The 20,357-nt window shown below is 40.3% G+C and overlaps 1 protein-coding gene across 4 annotated transcripts in view; it reads right to left on the bottom strand.

Annotated features, from left to right (window-relative positions):
* Positions 1 to 20,357, bottom strand: part of DST (dystonin) — a gene marked incomplete at both ends in the record, with an annotated part of 433,522 nt that overhangs the window by 338,236 nt on the left and 74,929 nt on the right. For all 4 annotated transcript variants that reach the window (XM_084229023.1, XM_084229019.1, XM_084229024.1 and 1 more), the window contains one exon: positions 3,780 to 3,987. In XM_084229023.1, coding sequence (XP_084085149.1) covers positions 3,780 to 3,987 — 208 coding nt within the window. The remainder of the gene's footprint in view (positions 1 to 3,779; positions 3,988 to 20,357) is intronic.

The raw sequence follows: 20,357 nt of genomic DNA, 5'->3' as shown, positions 1-20,357 counted from the left end.
TGCATGACTTCAAATCCTAGCTCTACATAGACACTCCCTGGTTGGATGACCTTGGAGAAAATCTTTCCTTCTCCCAGTAGATTTCTAAACTGAAAAATGGAGAAAATAATCATACCTACTTCATAGGGCTGTTGGGGAACATAAGTGAGATCTATAAGCACACACTAAGTGATTATTAAGACATTTATAAGAGCATCTAGCTATCAGTAGCTGTGATTTGGAGTATTTTCCATGTGCCAAGGAGTTTGAAAAATGTTTTACATTTATTTAAATAAATTTAATTCATTTATTTAATCACAACAACATGACCCTTTGATTGATAAAATGAAATTGAGAAAAGTTCGGCACATTATCCAAGAAAGCACAACTGATTAGTGATAGGGTGGAATTAAAATCAAGTTTGTCTAACTCCAAAGTCTGACTGCTTAGCTCTTTCAAAGAATTCACATGAGACAAAATCGATATTTTGAAATAATATGATCACTAACAAACCATTTACTTTTACAGGCACTTCAAGACTGAAAGGAAAAAAAACTTAAAATATTCTGTAAGAACAGCAGATGTGTCTTGTTCTTATGTAAAAGGTATTTATACAGTGGGTAATGCAAAGCCGTTTCCTTTATATTTTATTGCTTTATTCTCACATTGACCCTGCGATTTTAAAATGAGGAAATGACAATAAATGCTAAAGTTCTTTTAAAAATATAGTGTCAGACATGTGACACCAATACCAGTAAGACTTTCTGAAATGTAAATCTATGCCACTGCACTGCTTAAAAATCTTTCAATGATTCCCTGCCACTTATAGCATAAATAGTCCAAAACCCCCTATTACACGCAAGCTTCTTTACAGTTTCAGCTACTCCTTACCAGTCCCATGCTTTAGCCACACATAGGGCTTGCCATTCCCATTAAAACTCATCTCCCTAGCTTTGTTCCTTTAGTTCTATCCCTCTGAAGTGGCCTTCCCTTTCACCCTAAATCCATCAAGCTCTTTAAATCTCACCTCAAGTGGCACTTCCCCTTAGAAACCTTTTAGGAACCTCCCATACCTCCTTTCTCCCTCCAAGTTAATGAGACGCTCCCTCTCTCTAGTCTTTTGATGTTAGGTACTTAACAGTCATTACAACTAATCTCTCAAACCATGTTGTAATTGTCTAACACATCTATTTCTCATGTTAGCCTACAACTTCTTTAAAGGCAGAGCTGGATTTGATTTTATTCCAGGGGCTCAATAAATATCTGTTAAATGTAACTAAATTAAGGTATCCCACAGATCATATAGTCTTATTAACTCTAGACATATTTAAATTCAACTCTATTTTTATAAGCCTAAAAGCAAACAAAAATCCTACACTTTCAGCTAATTTATTATCAAGCAATGAACAGCACAGACCTCCTGACAGACCCCCTGTCTGAATCTTACCCCATGTCTTGAACGGGGATGAGTTTCAGAGATGCGCTGAGTATCATGCAAAGTTTTAGAAATGTCTAATAAAGTTAGAAGTCGAAAGTTTCATGGTACATTTCAAACTATCCACCAAACCAAATTCCCTCAGTACCCTGTACCCTTATTGTCACACTGAGTTAGCAGTGGCCAATTTAATACATATTATATCTGATCTCATAATTTAGCCTCATTATGAGCAAACTGTGGCCCCCCGAGTCTATGCTCCATGTATGACTATAGATTATGATTTATGTAGCAAAACAGCCAATTTACCAATATTTATTTTAAACACAGTGGTATACTTCCCTAATAGGGATACTTATTCTGTTTGTTGTTTTGTTCTGCTTTTGAAGAATTCGCATAATCTTAGAAGTAAGTAACTCTGAAATCTCAAGTGCATTCACTACCAACAACTTTACAGCTAGCCCCACAAATCACTCAGCCAATATCTTACAAGGAATAAGACATGGCCCCAAGCCCTCAGCCTACAGTATACAGATATCACGTGTACTTCCACTGCATCCCATTTGAACCCCCGCTTCATCCATTTCTACACCTACAGTATATACTGACAGTTACCACCACCAGCTTCTCATGACTTCCTGCTTAGTACAGTCTTCCCAATTTATGATCTCATTCTCCCTGACAAACATCTGCCTTGTCCTCCTCTCATCGCTCTTCCTTCACTACCAAAAAGCAAAATACCCATCTCTGAAACCACTACCAAAACTCTGAGGCCAGAAGCACCTTCTACCTTCCGTAAAAAAGCACTGAATAGGCATCTTGTTTTGATGTCTTAGCCTTTTCACAAAGCCCCAACAATTTCTCTCACAAACCTACCTTCCCTTTTGGCTAAGCCAAACATCTGGTACTGGCATCCTTTCCCTTATGCTTCAGAGCTGTGATGGGGGGGTGGGGAGAGGAGTTGGGGGGGGAGGTGGTCTCAAAAGGGCAAGGAGTTAGGCCTAAGTGACTAAACACTTTTTGGTGACTAAACACTTTTTTGATACTGGAGAACAGTGGTGAAGGCCAGGTCTGTCCAGCCCTCTCCCAGGCTACCCTCTGCACTCTCACTTGGCTCCCAAACAGTCTCCATTCTCCATCCTCTCTCCTCCTTCCTCCCAGCTCCACCCCTGCTTTCAAAGGCCTGGGTGAGACAAGCCAGCATCTCACAACAGAAGCCAAAAGAAGCTCAAGGCTGTTGCCCCAGAAACCCAGACTAGAGAAAGGCTAGGCTGGGCGCTGTTTGTTTTTCCAGTAATCAGAAAATTCCACTGGGGGGACTCTAGGGGGACTCTCAGTAGCCTCGGAGCTGGGATCTGAGCTAGTCCCCAGTAGCTGAGAAAGATAAAGTACCAACTTTTCATTATAGTGGCAAAGCAAAAGAAACTGAGTGGGAGGGGCCTTCCCAGAATTGAGAGCCTAGGAGGAGGCTGGAAAGGAGGCCCAGCTGCTGGCTGCAGAAACCAACTGGTTTTCGGCCTTTGCAAGGGCACCCTCAGGACTTACTTCATCCTATCCCATTACCACTTCCAAGAGGAAAAAACTTAGTGAGGGAAAAAAGGAGTAAACCATCACCCCAGGAAGCAACTGTCAGGCACACAGCACAAGCACTGCATGTTTGGAGTATTGATTTCCACAGCGTTCTCAGTTTTCCTCTGAGTAAAAACAAGCCATCACTTCTGATTCTGGTTTTACAGCCAGTGCAAGGAAACACCAGGTAACACAGAACAGAAATACTGGCACCTCCCTTATATTAATTAATCAAAACTGCTTGATAGCTAAACCCTCAAAGGCATTAGGGACAGAAAAACGCTATGTACACAGATGACAAAAATGCACATTGAAAAAAAAATAGTATTCAAATTGCTGGAATATGCTCTGCAATCCTGGGTACCAAACTGCCCGAATCTCCTTCGGTTAAATATGCGTGGCTCAGTATCCCTGGGCAAAAATTAAAATGAAGGCTACTCTCTCACAGTTTCCAGTAAATAGGCTAGGAATCATTGGCGTTAATACTTTTCAGATAGTCACGATGGCCACCGCACATATATAGGAAAGTTTAATGCAGATTGTAAATATATCCTCGCACTTCAAAGGTATCGATTCTTCCAACCAGAAGACAGGGCCAAACAGCTTAGTCACCAGCATTTGGGGCAAATCGCTCCGTCGATACATCGGGGCATAAAGTAAACACGGTCATCTTCCTCCCCCACCTAGAGCACAAATCCCTGCACCCGCGCACCAGCTCCCAGATAATGGCTGAGGCGCAGATGGGTGAATTTCCGCAACTCTGGTCCCGGCTTCACCCCTCCCCCCAAGCGCTTACCTGCTATCCTAAGCACTGCCCGCTCGGCAGGGTCCAGCACCGAGCCCCCGTGAATCTTTCTTTTTGATCTCTCATGTTTAGGCAAATTCCAGGGTAAGGTGTCTCCAGGAGCTGGAGATGCCGAGCCAGATTTCTGGCTGAAATCATCCTCATCGGAAAAATCCGCAGAGGAAGACATAGAGCAGCGATAGGACGCGTTCCCGGAACTCTACAGAGGATGACACAGAAAAAAAGCATTAACGGCAAAACACTCACATAGGCTGATCGATTTCCACGACCCCCTCCTCTTGTCCCCAAACTGAGTCTGGCATCCTGCACCATCCTCAGCGCAGAGGGGCTACACAAGCCAGAAACGAAACCCAGGACTCACCATCTTTTCTGGGCCGGCTCGCGGACAGCAGAAACAATACCCAGGGATTTGCAATACATGGGAGATTTGCACAGAAGTGTGTGGCCTGCGGTCCGGCCACCAGCTCACAAATGACTGGCCCAACAATGAAGCCAGAATCAACAGCCTTCCTGTTACTAATCTATAGTATTTGGCTCCCCCACCAGGACAGGAGAAACATTTTCCACCACCAGACTGCTGGTTAATTCATTAATGCAACTAACTCCAAGTTTCTAAAACAAAACACAAATGCAGGATGTTGAGTCCTAAGTTCTTTCCGTTTCAAGTGCCTCACCACTGTAGTCGCTTTTCTGACCAGCTTTCAGTGCCTTGTCCTCTTTATTTAATTTTCTTCACAAGATTGAGGCAGGTTCCCAGAAAAAAGCAAGGAGTGGGAGGAAGGGTCACTTCTAAGAAGAGCCTTTTCTTAAGACCAGAAGAACACAAAAGACAGTTTTCTGGAGCCCAAGGCAGCTCCAATAAACAAACATCTGAACTCAGTTTAGAGTTCCTGAGATAATTTAAACTTCTAGCAAAGTTAACAGCTGCCAATAATGTAAATGAGAATGATGCAGTGCAGTGACAGGAAACAGAGTCCTTCTCAGTTCCTGGTCATTACACAGTGCAGTGAGAACACGAGGCCTGCACCAAGGCACTGTGCCTGAAGGTTAGCCCTCCTTTCATCTAGTGGGGACAAAGCTGCAGGGTCACCTTTCGCATAAAAGGAATCCATGTTCCATACAGGGAAAAAGCACAAGAAGTTATTCCTTCTTTCTTTACTGGACTATATTTGTGATTATTTCGGGAGCCACCCCTTACTGATGAAACAAGAATGCTAACTATCCTGTGCTGAGAACAGGGTTATCAGTATCAAAAGGAAGTCTTCACTTTCCCACTTAGAATTCCACTTTGTTGCACCTTATGGGGGAAGAGGCAAACTAGTATAACTTAAATTCCTGAAATGTAACTTGCAGTCACAAACTCCTAAGAAGCAAGCTGCAGGCAGGAATCAGTGAGGCATGCTCCAATTTGAGCAAAAGAACTGGGCTGCTCACAAAAGCAATTGCAGCAAAAACAGGCTGTGTGAATAACATAGCTTGTGAAAGCACCCACCCAAAGCTTGTGAAATAAACTATAAATGAATCTGGACTATTGACCTTACCTTGGTCTATTCAGCTATGTTGCTATACACGGTTGACACCATCATTTTGAAAGTACAAAGTAAAGCATGTAAGATTTATCTTTAGCCCATTCTTTCCCAAAAGCAGTCTTCCACTTCATTTTACATGAAATTTCATTGCCTTAGCTAATTTATTTATTTAGGTTTTGTATGTTTTCCTACTAGTAATAATGTATTAGGCAAATAAATAAATAAAAATTGATTTTCTAGAATCCATAGAGAGTTGTGAGTGGCATTAAGTTAGTCACAGTATGCTATTATCAACCTAATTTATTTTCCATGTGTGTCTGAAAATTCATCTTGAGCTCTCTGAGGTTGTGTTATTGACTGGGTCCATGAAAAAGGGTGACATTCTTGAAGACTTTTAAAAGGGTATTGGGTTTCCTTGGTTGCCTTCTTTCTTCCCTAAAATGGCTTCTTACCTGTCCTTACTAAAGATCATCCTTTATTGTCAGATTATATATCTTGTTGTTGTCTACACTGTTTCAGGAGCTGAGCAATTTGATTGTTTATCTTTAAGACAGACTTACGAAATAACTGTTAAAGAACTCCTCCTTTTCAAAAACCACTGGCTATTGATTTTTGTAAATAGAGTAAATTTTTTTAATGCCCAGAGTCTCAGCTGATTGAACAGCAAAATGTGATTTATGCCATGACATAAACACCATTAATCACATGTAGCCAGATGGGAACAGTTACCAACCCTGGACCCAAGGGTGTTGAGTGGTGAAGCCTCTAATCTGACAATGTCATTGGTAAACAGATAAGAGAAAAAAGGAAGAAAAGACAATCCACAACACCTCTTTCAGCACTATAGCACAGAAAACTGAAGAAAATCATACATATTCACATATGATAAGCTTAGCTCTGAGTCAAGAATTTTAATAATTAAAGCATTAGATTTTCTTCCACAATAATTTTCATCAACACTTTAAGAAATATATGGTACACTTTCTAAATTAGGTTCATTTGAACCTTGAAAACTCATAAATTTAAATGAAGCAACTCTGAAGTCAAGCAATCCTATAAAACTATTATATTCTTTATTGATTTGAAGTGCTGATTCATGTCACTATGTTGGGAGTTGTCACTATCTTGGGAGTTAGAAGAAAGAGAGTAAGAGTGTAGTTTTCTTTTCTTTTGGAAAAGGTAAGTGTGTTCTCTGACTTGTAGTCCGGAGCCTAAACATTTGATGTGGAGTTTGGAAAGGTAACACAAAGGAAGATGGCTCCTATGACAGCAAAACCCCATGTTCCTATCTAATGCTGCCTAAGGTTTGATTCTTGTCAAAATACAAATACCTAAGTCTAACAATAGGGAATTAAAGTATATCCATAAAATAAACTGCTCTGAAGCAATTAAACGAAAATGTTGTTGATCTACACTTAGCAGAATGGAAAGAGTCCATATAGACTAATTCCTTTAAAAAATCAGTGTATGTGTGTTTGTAAATGAGCAGACAGGTTCACAAATAGGTAGAGTACGTAGGTAGGTATAGATAGACATATAACTATTTACCAGTATGCTAAGAGAGGTTATCTATGGGTGATGACTAATATTATGAATGGATTTAATTTTACTCCTTCTAAATTATAAACAAAATTAAATACTCAAAAAAATAGAAAAATATATTAAATCAAGGGGTAAAGATAATATCAAAGGCCCTAGAAAGCAATAATTATTTACATCAGTGCTTTTAACCACTTGAGACTCAGACATCCCTGAAAAGCAGATGAAATCTATGAAACCTCTCTCCAGAACAAAGCACATAAGCAATACACACACACTTTGCATGTGATTTTATAGGGTTCACTGACCCACTGACTCCAGGTTAAGACCCCAATTTACACCATCATCTGTCATCACCATTTGGCATGCATGTTAAGAACAAGAGAAATGGGAAAGAGCTGTGGATTTCAAGCACCAAAGAGGGGAAAAGGGTAATCAAGACAGCTAAGACAAAGTTGACCTAGGGCCATGATATTTTTAACATTTGGCCTTTTTTAAAAAATAAATGATATGAGCCACTGCTGAACTGATGTTGCATCTCTACAACCAAAAAACATCAGGTTGTGAGAAAACAGAAAAAAAAAAGCTGTTTTGTGTCTTGCTGCAACCTAGTGATTAAAGCCATTTTAACAATTGAATTAGATCACCAAGAGCTTTAAAATGACTTTCCTTATAGCCAACTCATTCACATACTATAAAAACAACCCAAATCTCCTAAAGCCAGGATAATTACATAATGCAACATTTTTAGAAGAGGAACTAAACAATAACTTCTCTAATTGAAACCCCGGTGGGGGATCTGAGATAAGTACAATGGAACTGCCTAAATTGGAAGCCGTCCAGCCTTAGCACCCTGATCTTTAGGAAAGTGCCAGGAAATTGTCTCTGTATAAGGCATTCCCTAACTGCCATGGAAAACAAGCATAGAGATAAGGGATTGTAAAATAGCAGTACTTTTACAATTCATCAGGTTAGGAAGTTCACTTTCTCAAATCAGCTTACTTATCACTTACACATATTTCTTTAAGTATATTTCCAAAAATTTACAAAAAACTGAAAAATAAAAAGCATGTGAGTAAACAATTAGATAAATCCAGATTGTGGGACATTCTACAAGATAACTGTCCAAGAACTTCAGGAAGGTCAATATCAGGAAACATACAGGCCAAAAATGCAATGACTGAAAATGTAAAAGACAAAAGAAGCCTAACAATACATTTATGAACCTTGATGGGATCCTGTATTTTATTCTAACACGTCTAAAAAGATATTAAGAAAATCTAAACATAGATCACGAGCTGCTTGTTAGATGATATTAGGAAATTACAGTGAGTTTTCTAAGTTGTGATAATGGGTGTGTGGTTGTGGGAAAGTGTCCTGATCCAAGGAGATGAAAGGTGAAGAAATTCATGACGTCTGCACTTAATAAAACTGAGAAAACTTGTAAACATGCGAATAGGCTAATAATATTTAGTCACTGCACTGCTCCTTTGACTTTTTTTTTTTTGTAATTTTCAATACTTTCCAAATGAAGAGAGGCAAAAGGGCACACATAGCCTTTTCTGGTTTTTTATTTTATTTTTTTAATTTATTTATGCATATAAGAACTGGGGTACAAGCCAGAGGTGTGGGGGGTGAGAAGATTCACCAGAGACAGAGTGGGGAACAGAACAGGCAGATAGACCGAAATACACTGCTGAGGGGAGCAGTGGGTGAGACAGGAGAGGTCTGCTGTGCCATGTGGGTTGCTCCCTGGCCGTCCCAGAGATCGAACTTGTGCTGCAGAGGCTGCGGATTGCTTCATAGTGCTGTGCTTAACCCCTTGAGCCACCAAGGAGGCCCCCTTTTCTGTTTTTTAAAGTGCTGCCTAGTCTAGCAAGATTAAGATCCCCTCCAGATTGCAAGAATTACAGCAATAGTGTAGCGCCCATCTAAGTAATTTCGCATAGCATTTTTTCACACACACTTAGCAAAGCACTGAAACAGAGGCCTGTGTCAACAAGACACCAGAAAAAGGTGATCTGCTTGTCTCAGCTCTACACACAGTTCTAGATGGAAGAATACAAAAGAAGCTCTTCTGTTTTACCCATTTAATATTCAGTGAAGACAAAGTTATTTCATTATCATAAAACTTTTTTGTTTTATATAAACCAAAATAAGACATTAACATTTAGAAAAAGTAAAGAAACCGTTTTGTTGAAGACCCCCTTGATTAAGTAAGTACAAACATTTATTAATTTCTTGCGTTTTACATGGTATGGTCTAGGACTACCCTTATGTACTAGTTTTTAATTTGGAAATAAATCAAAAAGCAAAGTCACATTATCAAAACCAGAAAACTCAGGGAAAATAATCTCTAAGAAAATAATCTCTAGGATTATAAAGAAAACAGTAAAAGAAAATATAATAAATCCCCTGAGGAAAAATAAGTTACAATAAGCTTTGTGGACCATGTGCTTGTTTTAGTTTAAAATGTTTGCATAAGTAGATAGATAAATTAATTTTCAAACCAAGTTGAACAATTCAAGTATTCTCTCATTAAATAAACAGCTTTTAGTCTTTCTAACAGAAACCATCTTTAAATAAGAACTGGCAGGGTGGGGAAGTTTAAGGTGAGGTCTAATCTGGCTCACTTTCCTCTTAGGGGAGATTTGTGGGAGTCGTTCGCTGGGAGAAGAGAAGCCTGGATGGAGCTAGAGAGGAAAGGGCGGTCAGAGTTGAAGCTGGAAGGCTCTTAGATCTGACTCAAGGCAGGAGGCTTGGGGCAAAAAGTTAAGTAAGTGGTTTCTTTCCAAATGTAGAGTCTCAGTTCATCAGCCTGTGAAAGAAGACACTTCTATCTAGGGTATAAAGATAATGCAGGTTAGATCCCTAGGGAAAGTGAGCTTGCTGATGGGCCACAGGAAGGAGGACATTTCCATTTTGCTCTAACTGTAAGAGGTTTTACAAAGTAAGTATCAAAGACTCATTTCCAGAAGGAACAGATACCAGGAAGTTTGTTACCTCTGAGGTGTTCTGTAAGACTGCCTTTCAAGTTAACCAATTTGCCCTAACTATATGCATCATTTATTGAGTAACTGTAGTTAGGAATTCTACTAAGTTTTTTTTACTCTTTATCATATTTATTACTCATTGCAACCCAACAGATGTTCAGGAAGGATTATATAGTTTGCTCACAGTCACCTTGTCAGTATAAGGGGGAACCAGGATTTGCATCTAGGGTCCATTTGACCCCCACCACACATTATGAAACACCCTAAAATGTGATCTTGGGCTCTGGGAGGACCATGTAACATTCTCAAAGATATCACCATGTACTTGGGGAGTCGAAACGGATTATACTTGTTCTTTATACTTGTTCAGTACCTGGCCCAAAGCATGGAAATACCAGGAATCAGGTTATTGGTTCATAAAAAAAAAAAAAAAAAAGATATTCAAAGATATACAACGACTCGAAGGTGGAAAGGTAGTTTGCATAGAAGTGAGCTCCTGCCTACTCCAAGGGACCCAAGCTTCACTAAACAGACCAGCTCAAAAATTCTTTGATCCTGATTTCCTATACATCTCTGAATAGATTACAGATGAAAGAAAAACTATGTTAAATATCAAATTTTTCTGGCTTCTCTGGTGGCACAAGGGGTTAAGACACAACCTATGAAGCTATCTGCAGCCACTGCAGCATGAGTTTGATCCCCAGCCAGGGAGCTACCCACATGACACAGCAGACCTCTCCTGACTTGCCTGCTGCTCCTGTCAGCATTGTGTTTCGGTCAATCCTCCTGTTCTGTTCCCCACTCTGTATCTGATGAATCCTCTCACTCCCCACACCTCTGGCCTGTACCCCAGTTCTTTTATGCATAAATGAATAAATCTTAAAAAAATAAATATCAAATTTTTTCTAAAACTGTGAAAATCCTTCAAATATAGCACAGACACCTATTTTTTTTTGCAATTCCACCTTAATTCAATCATATTAAAATTACAGAAATAGAGACATCAAAAACTAGTTTGCATTTGAGCCTCTGCAAACAGTCTTTCCAAACTGAGGAAGGACATTTTAATTAATTTGCCTAAAAGGAAAGCAAACATAACTCTGAAAAATACCCACAAAACAGAAACACATTAGAAAAATAAATTCAAATACTAGAAACATCTCCTTAACAAAAGAATCTTAACGATTACCTTTAAAACAGATATTTATATCAATCAACTAAAAGTATGTCTTAAGCACCCATAATAAGCCTCTGCCTTGGAGGAGTTTAAAGATTAACTGGGGGCCTCCCGGGTGGCGCAGCGGTTGAGCGCTGGGTTGCGAGGCTGCCCGCAGCCTCTGCAGCGCCGGTTCGATTCCCGGCTGCTCCCCGGCCACCGGAGGAGGGTCCACATGGCGCACAGACCTCTCCTGCTGCCCGCTGCTCCCTCAGCAGTGTACCTCGGTCCTTCTGCCTGCTATGCTCCCAGCTCTGGCTCTGGTGAATTCTCTCGCCCTCCTGTGCTTCTGACTGTACCCAGTGCTTGTATAAATAAATGGATAATCTTAAAAAAAAAAAAATTAACTGGGAGAGAGGCGATGATAAAATAGCCAACTTATACCTTTCTTTACCAAGCTGAAAAATACATCTTCTTTTAGAAGGAAAAGATAAATATTGGATCATTTCACTTATATGTGCAACATAGAGAAACTGAACAAAGGGTCAGGGAAAAGACAAAACTTGCAAGCTGACCACAGATCTGAGGCAAAGGGATGGAAGGGAGAAAGGGGACAAAAATGGGAGAGAAGAGCACAAGGGACTATGGTGATAGTCACAGGTGCTCTGATGGTGACTCAAAGTTATGTCTTTAAATTTATACATAAAAATGTGTTTTATAATATGAAGTCAATTAGGAGAGAGAGGCTGATTCAGACAATATTCTGGAGCAGCTAAGGCCTGGACAGAAGCCAGGATGGATGCAAATCTTCTCCACCTTCTTTACCCATCCAACAGAATCCTATCCAAGACTGCTGCTGATAGAGCCTGCAGATATGTTGTGGTCGGTCTACACATTTTAAAAAACTAACTATTGGCAAACATTTAAAAATTTAGATGTGGATTACTGGACCTACTAGCACTTTTCCTTTTTTGGAAAAGACAAATGTTTTCCATACTGAAATAGTCTTCATCTGGCCCACTTCCTCCTTTGTAGTACCTGGCCCCATGAGCATAAGTTGGGGGTCCCCTGCATAAATTAAGGCTAGGAGATATTGTTGCATTCAGAGATTAAAGATATAACACAGAGGGGAGATGGGTGGGGGCACATTAATGGTAATCAATAGAGAGGTAATGACAAAGCAAAACAAAAAGAGCGCTACGAAAATATCTCAGTTAAATTAATGTCAATCAGAAATCAGTGACACCTTATTCCTGCCAAAGTCCAAGCACTGATGTCATTCTGCTATAGCCTTAAGAACCCTGGCTAATGTTTCAAAGGTCTAGGAAATGAAAACAAACTGTATGACTCAGCAATGCTGGCTCATGACCTCCATGAATCTAGCTGGCCCACCCACCTAACACTACTGCTGTTGATTCCCAACTGTTTTTTGCTGTTGACTCCCAGCCCATCCTCAACCCTGATCCCCACATGTTTCTCCTGGGCCATGTCATGGAGGGTGCTTTGATGACAAGCACTTCGAACAACCAGCATATGGCAAATGACTTCTGTTGGAAAGAAGATGTGGGCTATGATCACTCATTTGGGGTGCTTAGGTAATAAGCATGGACCAAACCCCAACTACTATCTAGGTTCTCTGGTCGTAAACTCAAAGGTACGTGCATGCCATGCTCAAGAATGAAGCTTGGGTAAAAGATACATGACTTCGGAAAACCGTTTAGCCTCGCCAAGCTTTGGTTTTCTTGTCAAAGAAATGAGAAACATAATAGTACATAAGACACCAGGTTAATATGGCAGACTAAGTAATGTAATTTTTCCCCTTAATTTAAGTGGTAATTAGTTGAATGTGGGGTGCTTAGGTAATAAGCCTGGCACAGAGAAGGTATTAAGTAAATTTTAGCTATTAACTGATGTTACCTAGTCACACTTGTGTGATCCAGGAGTAGATGACTAACTCTAGTTGAGAGCATATGATTGTCATGACTGGAAATTTGAAACACAGACTAGCAGTTCTGAGAAATGGGTCACATTAATAGCAACTCTCAGGACGCAAGGTGATATAGTTCCCATATCTATGCTGTCAAAGCTTATTACCTTCAAGACTTTGGGATACCCTTATATCTCTCCAATACCTTCCTTTTTTTTTTTCTCTTAAATTCATTGCTTCCATTTCTTGAGACCACAACAAAACTTAGACAAACACATTAGTATATAAAAAAGCAACTACACGTACTCAATTCTTCCCTGTTGAAACATAAGCAGGATTACATCTTTATACATCTTTATGCATTCTTTATGCTTCCATTTTCATTAATTTTCTTCACTAATGAGACTTGAGAAAATCACTTTTGATAATACCTTTTACATAGTTATTCCCTCACATTCAACCAATTACCACTTAAATTAAGAAGAAAATTACATTTATATTTTTATTTAAAAAAAAAGCTTTTATTATTGCACAGAAATCCATAATGTACCATAAGTTCCTGGTGCTTACATTGCTTCTGTCTGAGGAACACAGGGCACTGCATGAGAATTTAAGTGAAAGACCATAATCCATGCCAGATTGGGGCCAGATTGGGGGAATTGGCTTGATGGAAAACTACCCAGCTGGGATGCTTCATACTGGATGGAAGCAACCAAGTCCAAGTGCAGTCTCCCCTTTGGGTAATAAGTGCTAAATGCATTCCAAATGCCCTTAGCTAACAACCTTTGGGTTTTCTCTAAGATCAGCTGTACAGCCCAGTCTTAGAACACCTCAGATCCATTTGGAACAACTATGTGACTCAAAGCTCCTGGATCTACACTAAGGGCTACCTCAGGCTTCACTCTGCCTTTGTAATAGATCTCTCTTTCAGAAAGTAATCTAGGGTTGTCGTCTCCTTACTTTATTCCTTGGGAAAGGGGTGTGTAAGGGCCAGAAGCAGCAACAGCCTGCCAAAATTTCTGGTTTTTATTTTCCACAAGTCTGAATCCGTTGATATGCTTATAGAAAGGGACAGGATTCTAGAGAATAGCACTTTTCCCAACCTAAAAAGAGGTCTCCTTGGGCTAGAGGGGACATACATGGAACAGAGGACTTCCTAAATCCCAGAGGAGGAGCCCAAAGAAATGGCTGCCTTTTATGTCTAGGGCACAGGAGTCACCTCTGAAAAGACCTCTGTGTGCCGTGGGTAACTCAAAAGCATCCTGAAGAGTCCTATGGGGCAATCATAGAAGATATACCAGCATAAGCTGGAGGCAAAAATGTTCCCTTCTACACACTGACACGTTAGCATAACACTGACACCTCCAGAATCGCAACACAACTCCAAGGTGGAGGTAACCTGGAAGACTGCAAGTCAGAACCTAAGCTGAAAGGGAAAGGAGAAAGTGACGTATCTTCCACCAGTGTTTACAAAGTTTCAAACTCATTGTATGGGCAGTGACGGTTTCTTAGCCACTTTAGAATCCCACTTCTTGGGAGTGGTTCCGTAATGATTATATGCTGAATGAACCTATCGGCTTGGGAAGTTGGTTTCAGCAGCTGGGTCCCATGGGCAGAGATTCAGAAAAGTTCTGCCAACAAGGGCTAAAAAATACTTGGAATATAGTGTCTCTGTCCACACACATACACACACAGAACCCACCAACAAGATCACCACAGCATTTACCTCCCCCTCCATCTCGTTCTCTCCCCAGCATTATTTTCACTTTAAGGCTACTCTGAATTGCTCCAGGAGCAAAGGAGAATGTATTTGCTTACTTGCTTGCTGCCACCTTATTCTGAAATGGGTATTAAGGCACCTAATAAGAGGATAGTTGGAAGAGGAGAGAAGGATTATGAGACGTATGAGTTATCTAACCAGCACCCCAGAAAGAGACATAGGAAAAGCAAAAGGTGGGAGTGGCAGCAGATGAGGCTAGAGATGCAGGTGGTAGATGGAGATCATGAAAGGCCTTGCATGCAATGCTAGAACTTGAACTTGATCGTATAGGAGCTAGATGTTGAAGTCTTTTAAGTTGTTTGCCTTTTAGATGGGAGGCTCTGACAGCCATGGACAGAATGGAATAGAGAGGGGTCAACCTCAGACAAGATTAATTGGATGTTATTGTGGTAGTCCAGAAAATTATAATAGTCTGAAGTAATTCACTGATATTAGAAATGGAAGGGAGAAGAGGAATTTGAGAACTATTTAGAGACTAGAAAAAGAGTAGGCAAGAGGAAGGCTGGGCTGTGGTTGATAGGGTAAGAAGACACGGGAGTTTACCTAAAAGCATCTAGAAGGAGGTAGGAAATTAGGTAGCAGTGTAATAGTGAGTAGCCAGACAAGGGCAGCAGGTAAAATCCTGACTAGTCGCCAGCCTTCAAGAGAGTCACTTCCTGCAGTCTCCCACTGGCCCAGGGCTGGAGTCTGGCCTCAGAGAAGCTGCAGCTGGTCAGTGTCATGCAAGGGTCAGAGATGGTGGCATGCTGGTACCGAGACACTAGTGAGCAACATTCCTACATTTGGCCTTTTTCTCATACATACAGAGAACAAGAATGTGTAAACCATCGTGTCTACTGTCCCTTTCAAACAGGAGTTGTACTGGAGAATAAAATAGACATTCCAAATCTACACATATTTCTTGTAACACTTTGTGAGTTGAAAACACAAAAATAACAATACCCATATTTTTATGACTTTTAATTGTCCATAACAAGCAAATAGTAAACTGGTCCCACTGTGCTTATGAAGCACATCCATTCGTTTTTTCATGGTGCCCACCGCATTGTTCTCATCAGCTATAATCTGTGCTCTGGCCTTGCAGCCCCACCCCTCTCCTCTTACGATTTGTGCGAATTCCAATCCTCTGATCTTCCTCCCCTTCCCAGCCATACTCCTGACCCTGATATTGCATAAGGGCTTTTTCCCTGTTTCCTTTCTCAACTGAGGCATGATAGCTTCCTCCAACAATAACATAAAACTAAAAAGAATTTTTCTAAATATATATCTATGTCCATAAAACAATATGAATTCTTATCAGAAATATATACCAAAGGATAATTGAATAGCTGCTCCCTATGTCCATTTCATTCTCCTCCTGAGCTGGTCTTGTGTCTGTATCCACAGCACAGAAACCAGCTGTAAAGTTAACAGGTAAAGAATCTAGGTACCTTAAAAAACCTATTCAGTGAAAATCATTGTTTATTGGTGTGATAGTTAATTTCATGTGTCAACATGGCTAGGTCCCAGAACCTGGATTTTGGCAAAACTCTAATCTAGATGCTGCTTGAAGATTTTTGATAGCTATTATTTCAAGTAAAGCAGATTTCCCTTCATAGTGTGGGTGGGCCTCATCCAAGCAGTTGAAGCCATTCAGAGTAAAAACTAAGTTTTCCTCAAAACTGAACTATAGAGGGCCTCCTGGTGGCACAAGGGGTTAAGATGCAACCTATGAAGTTTCACAATTTGATCCCCAGATAGGGAGCTACCCACATGGTGCAGTAGATCTCTCTTGACTCACCCGCTGCTCCCCTCAGCAGTGTATTTCAGTCGATCTGCCTGTTCTGTTACCCACTCAGTCTCTGGTGAATCCTCTCACCCCCCCTATAACTCTGGCATGTACCCAGTTCTTGTATGTATAAATAAATAAATCTTTTAAAAAAGAACCATTCATTTAAAAAATAATTTACAAAAACAAAAAACAAAAACAAAAACTGAACTATAGAAACTCTGAGTTTCCAGCTAAATATACCGCAGACTTTGGACTAAAACTGCAACATCAATTCATCTGAATTTCAGATTGTCAATTTCCCACAATTGTGTGAGCCAGCTTCTTAAAATAAATCTTGTGTGTGTGTGTGTGTGTGTGTGTGTGTGTGTCCTATTGGCTTTGTTTCTCTGGACCACTTTAACTAATACAATTTACTACAATATTATTTATAAGAGTTTTGTGACTCACCTTTACTACATTTCAGGGAAGCAGAAATACCTACTGTAATTTACATTTGAGGTCACTGCAAATTTTCATCATTTGCATCATTTTGAGGTCTTACAATTTTTTTTACGTCCCTTTTAACGACCTACACAATGTTGCCAAAAATTCCATTTAAACCTTATTTTTTTAAAGATTTATTTATTTATTTATACAAGAACTGGTGTACAGGTCAAAGGCAGAGGACGGTGAGAGAATTCACCAGAGACAGAGTGGAGAGCGGAACAGGCAGGTTGACCGAAATACACTGCTGAGGGGAGCAGTGGGCAAGACAGGAGAGGTCTGCTGCGCCATGTAGGAATCTCCCTGGCTGGCCGGGAATCAAACCCGCGCTGCAGAGGCTGTGGACAGCTTCACAGCGTGGCGTTCAACCCACTGCGCCACCAGGGAGGCCCCAAAAATTCCATTTAAAATGATATGTTCTTTCGGGGGCCTCCCTGGTATCTTAGCCCTACCTCAGCGCTATCACGTCTACAACCTGAGTTCAATCCCCAGCCAAGGAGCTAACCCTCATATGGGGCAGCAGACCCCCCCTGTCTCACCTGCTGCTCCCCTCAACAGTGTATTTCAAATCCACCTGTTCTGCTCCCCACTCCGTCTCTGGAGAATACTCTCAACCCTGCACCTCTGGCCTATCCCCCTGTTCTTCTATGTGAAGAAAACAATATGTTCTTTTTTTTTTTTTTTAAAGATTTATTTATTTATACAAGCACTGGGTACAGTCAGAAGCGCGGGAGGGTGAGAGAATTCACCAGAGCCAGAACGGGGAGCAGAGCAGGCAGAAGGACCGAAGCACACTGCTGAGGGGAGCAGCGGGCGGCAGGAGAGGTCTGCGCGCCATGTGGGACCCTCTTCCAGTGGCCGAGGAGCAGCCGGGGATTGAACCGGCGCTGCAGAGGCTGCGGGCAGCTTTGCAACCCAGCGCTCAACCGCTGCGCTACCGGGGAGGCCCCCAACAATATGTTCTTTTTAATTTAAGGATTTTCTTTCCTAACCAAGCTTCTCATAAGTAGTAGACATCAAGTGATATCAGTCATTTACATTTTAGGGTGAATAAGGATATCAGACTATATTCTGAAGAAATATTTTGATAAAAGTTAGGGGAACAGTGGAGCTGCTAGAGGCTAAACAAGATAAACTTTGCCCACCTCACGTTTTTTCCTAGAATCAGTTCTAATCACCACAGAGACAGAGATGCAAATGAGTCTCTGCACTAAAAGAAACATGGACTGGCCCTAATTCGGAGTACTCAAGAGAAAGAATGCCTGGGATACATGCTTTTAATGTAAACATAACAATCCATCCTCTATAGCTCTGTTGAGTCAGGGAGACAGATGGCCTTATTTTCTCACCATCCTTCCCAAATCTCCAGGGAGAACATAATCTTTCATGTGGTAGATGAAGTCAGAAGATCTGCTACCAAGAACTGTTGCCACAATGTCTGAAATGCTCCCATTAGAAATTCACTCTTCAATGTCTCCCTCCCTATGAAAAGGCTTGTGAAATGACCAAACTTATATGAGAGATAAAATACAAATATGTAAAGATATCCTAAGCTATTGGCATCTTACATAATTTCCTTTAAAAAGGAATGGTAGTAATCACCTACAGTAACCAAAACTAAGAGGACCAGGGTAGAAAGGAGAAGAAGAGTAAAATATTGTTTACAATCTTATAAATTCTTTCCCTTACTATAATAAAGCAGGAGGTCCAAAGATCAGGGTTTCGATGTCCAGTTCTGCCACTAACTAGCTATGTGGCTTTATTGCAAGTCATTAAGTCACAACCTCTGTGAACCTTGGAGTCGTCATTCACGAATGGGAACAATACCTATATTTCAAAGTTCTTGTCACAGTATATTCAAGGCACTTAGGACCAAATCTAGCATATAGAAAAGACACCCTAGATGACAGTTGTCATTTTAAAGAGCTGTACCCAAATTATCCCCTTGATAGAGTATTCCTACAGTCAGTGCTGAGTGACCTTAGGCAAATTTCTAAGCCACGGGGAGCTTTTCAGACTAATCATCTGCTGCACAGGAATAACTTAATTCAACTAGATTTTGAAATGATTATAAATGATATAAAGTGCTTAGCAGGCATAATAAATGAGTGCTGTACTGTTCTTATTCAAGTCACATTCTCTCACCCTCTGTCTATTCTCCACACACAAGCTTGATTAAGGCCTTAATAGTACAGGTCAGAGAATATGGTGCCTGTGCTCCAAACCTTTCATAACTTCCCTTCACTCAGGGTGAAATCCAAAGCCTTTACCATGGCCTGCCAGGCCCCTGTCTTTGGATTTCTGTTTAAATAACACCTTACTAAAGAAAGTTCTTCAATGAAGCATGCTGAAAACTTACATAATGGTAAAATGCACATAATTTTATTTCAACATTAAAAAGCAAACCATGTTTTCCCCTAAATCCTTATATAACATTAACCTCCTCCCCAATCATCTTAACCTTCTTCAACTTACCCTGGAGCACTATTCACCACCTCAGATGTTATATAAATGTACTTGTTAATCTGTTGTTGTTGTCGGTTTCTACCACTGGAAAATAAGCTCCATGAATACAAGGACCTTGTCTTCATCACAGTTGTATCCCCAGTTCCTAGCACAGTGATGAACCCACCCGGGTGCTTAGTATATAATTGAGGGATAGAAAAATGAATAGTGAATGAATTTTGCAAATGCATTTGTGCTGCCTATCAAACAGTAGGTACCTCGTAAGCATTGATTTCCTTCAATAACAATTATTTCCTTCTTCTGTATCCTCCTCCCCACAATCGTTGCCTATTATACCCTAAAGCTTGTCTTGGAAAAAGAGGTTTAAAGCATAGCATTGTTTCATAACCCATAGTAAAACTCTCCTAAGCATACACCAGACAATGAAACTGTTCTCAGCAAGGTCAACAGGGAGATGACAGAACTGAGGTTAGACACGGGCCTGGAGTGTAACAGGGCCATATGCCTCTTCACCTAGCCTCACCACTTACCAGCTACAGGACTTTGGACAAGGTCCTTAACCTTTTTGAGCTTTGATTTTCTAATCTTTAATGAAAATCTACTTTCTAGGGAGGTCGTTAGGCTTAAACAAGTTAATGCTCATTGCTTAATACAATACCTGCTCACAGTGCTTTAAAAAATGCTACTATTAATTAACAATGATAAAAATGTGCCATAAAATGTTTGTGTCCTTATAACTTCTTTTCTTGTACAGTTCATTTATTCATGGTTATCTCTAGAGCAATAAAGAGCTGATAATGTTTCTAGGATGGAAAAAAAGAAAAAAACAGGAAATAATGAAAGACACTTGTTTATAAAAAGGAGCATTCTCATTTCCAAAGAAGTTATTTTTCACTTCCCCTTCATCCAGAAACGTCTGCATCTC

This window comes from Talpa europaea, assembly GCF_964194135.1.
Source record: "Talpa europaea genome assembly, chromosome: 2".
In the NCBI taxonomy this organism is placed as follows: Eukaryota; Metazoa; Chordata; class Mammalia; order Eulipotyphla; family Talpidae; genus Talpa; species Talpa europaea.
Note: the sequence above shows the minus strand (reverse complement) of the source record. Positions and strands in the feature narration are given on the sequence as shown.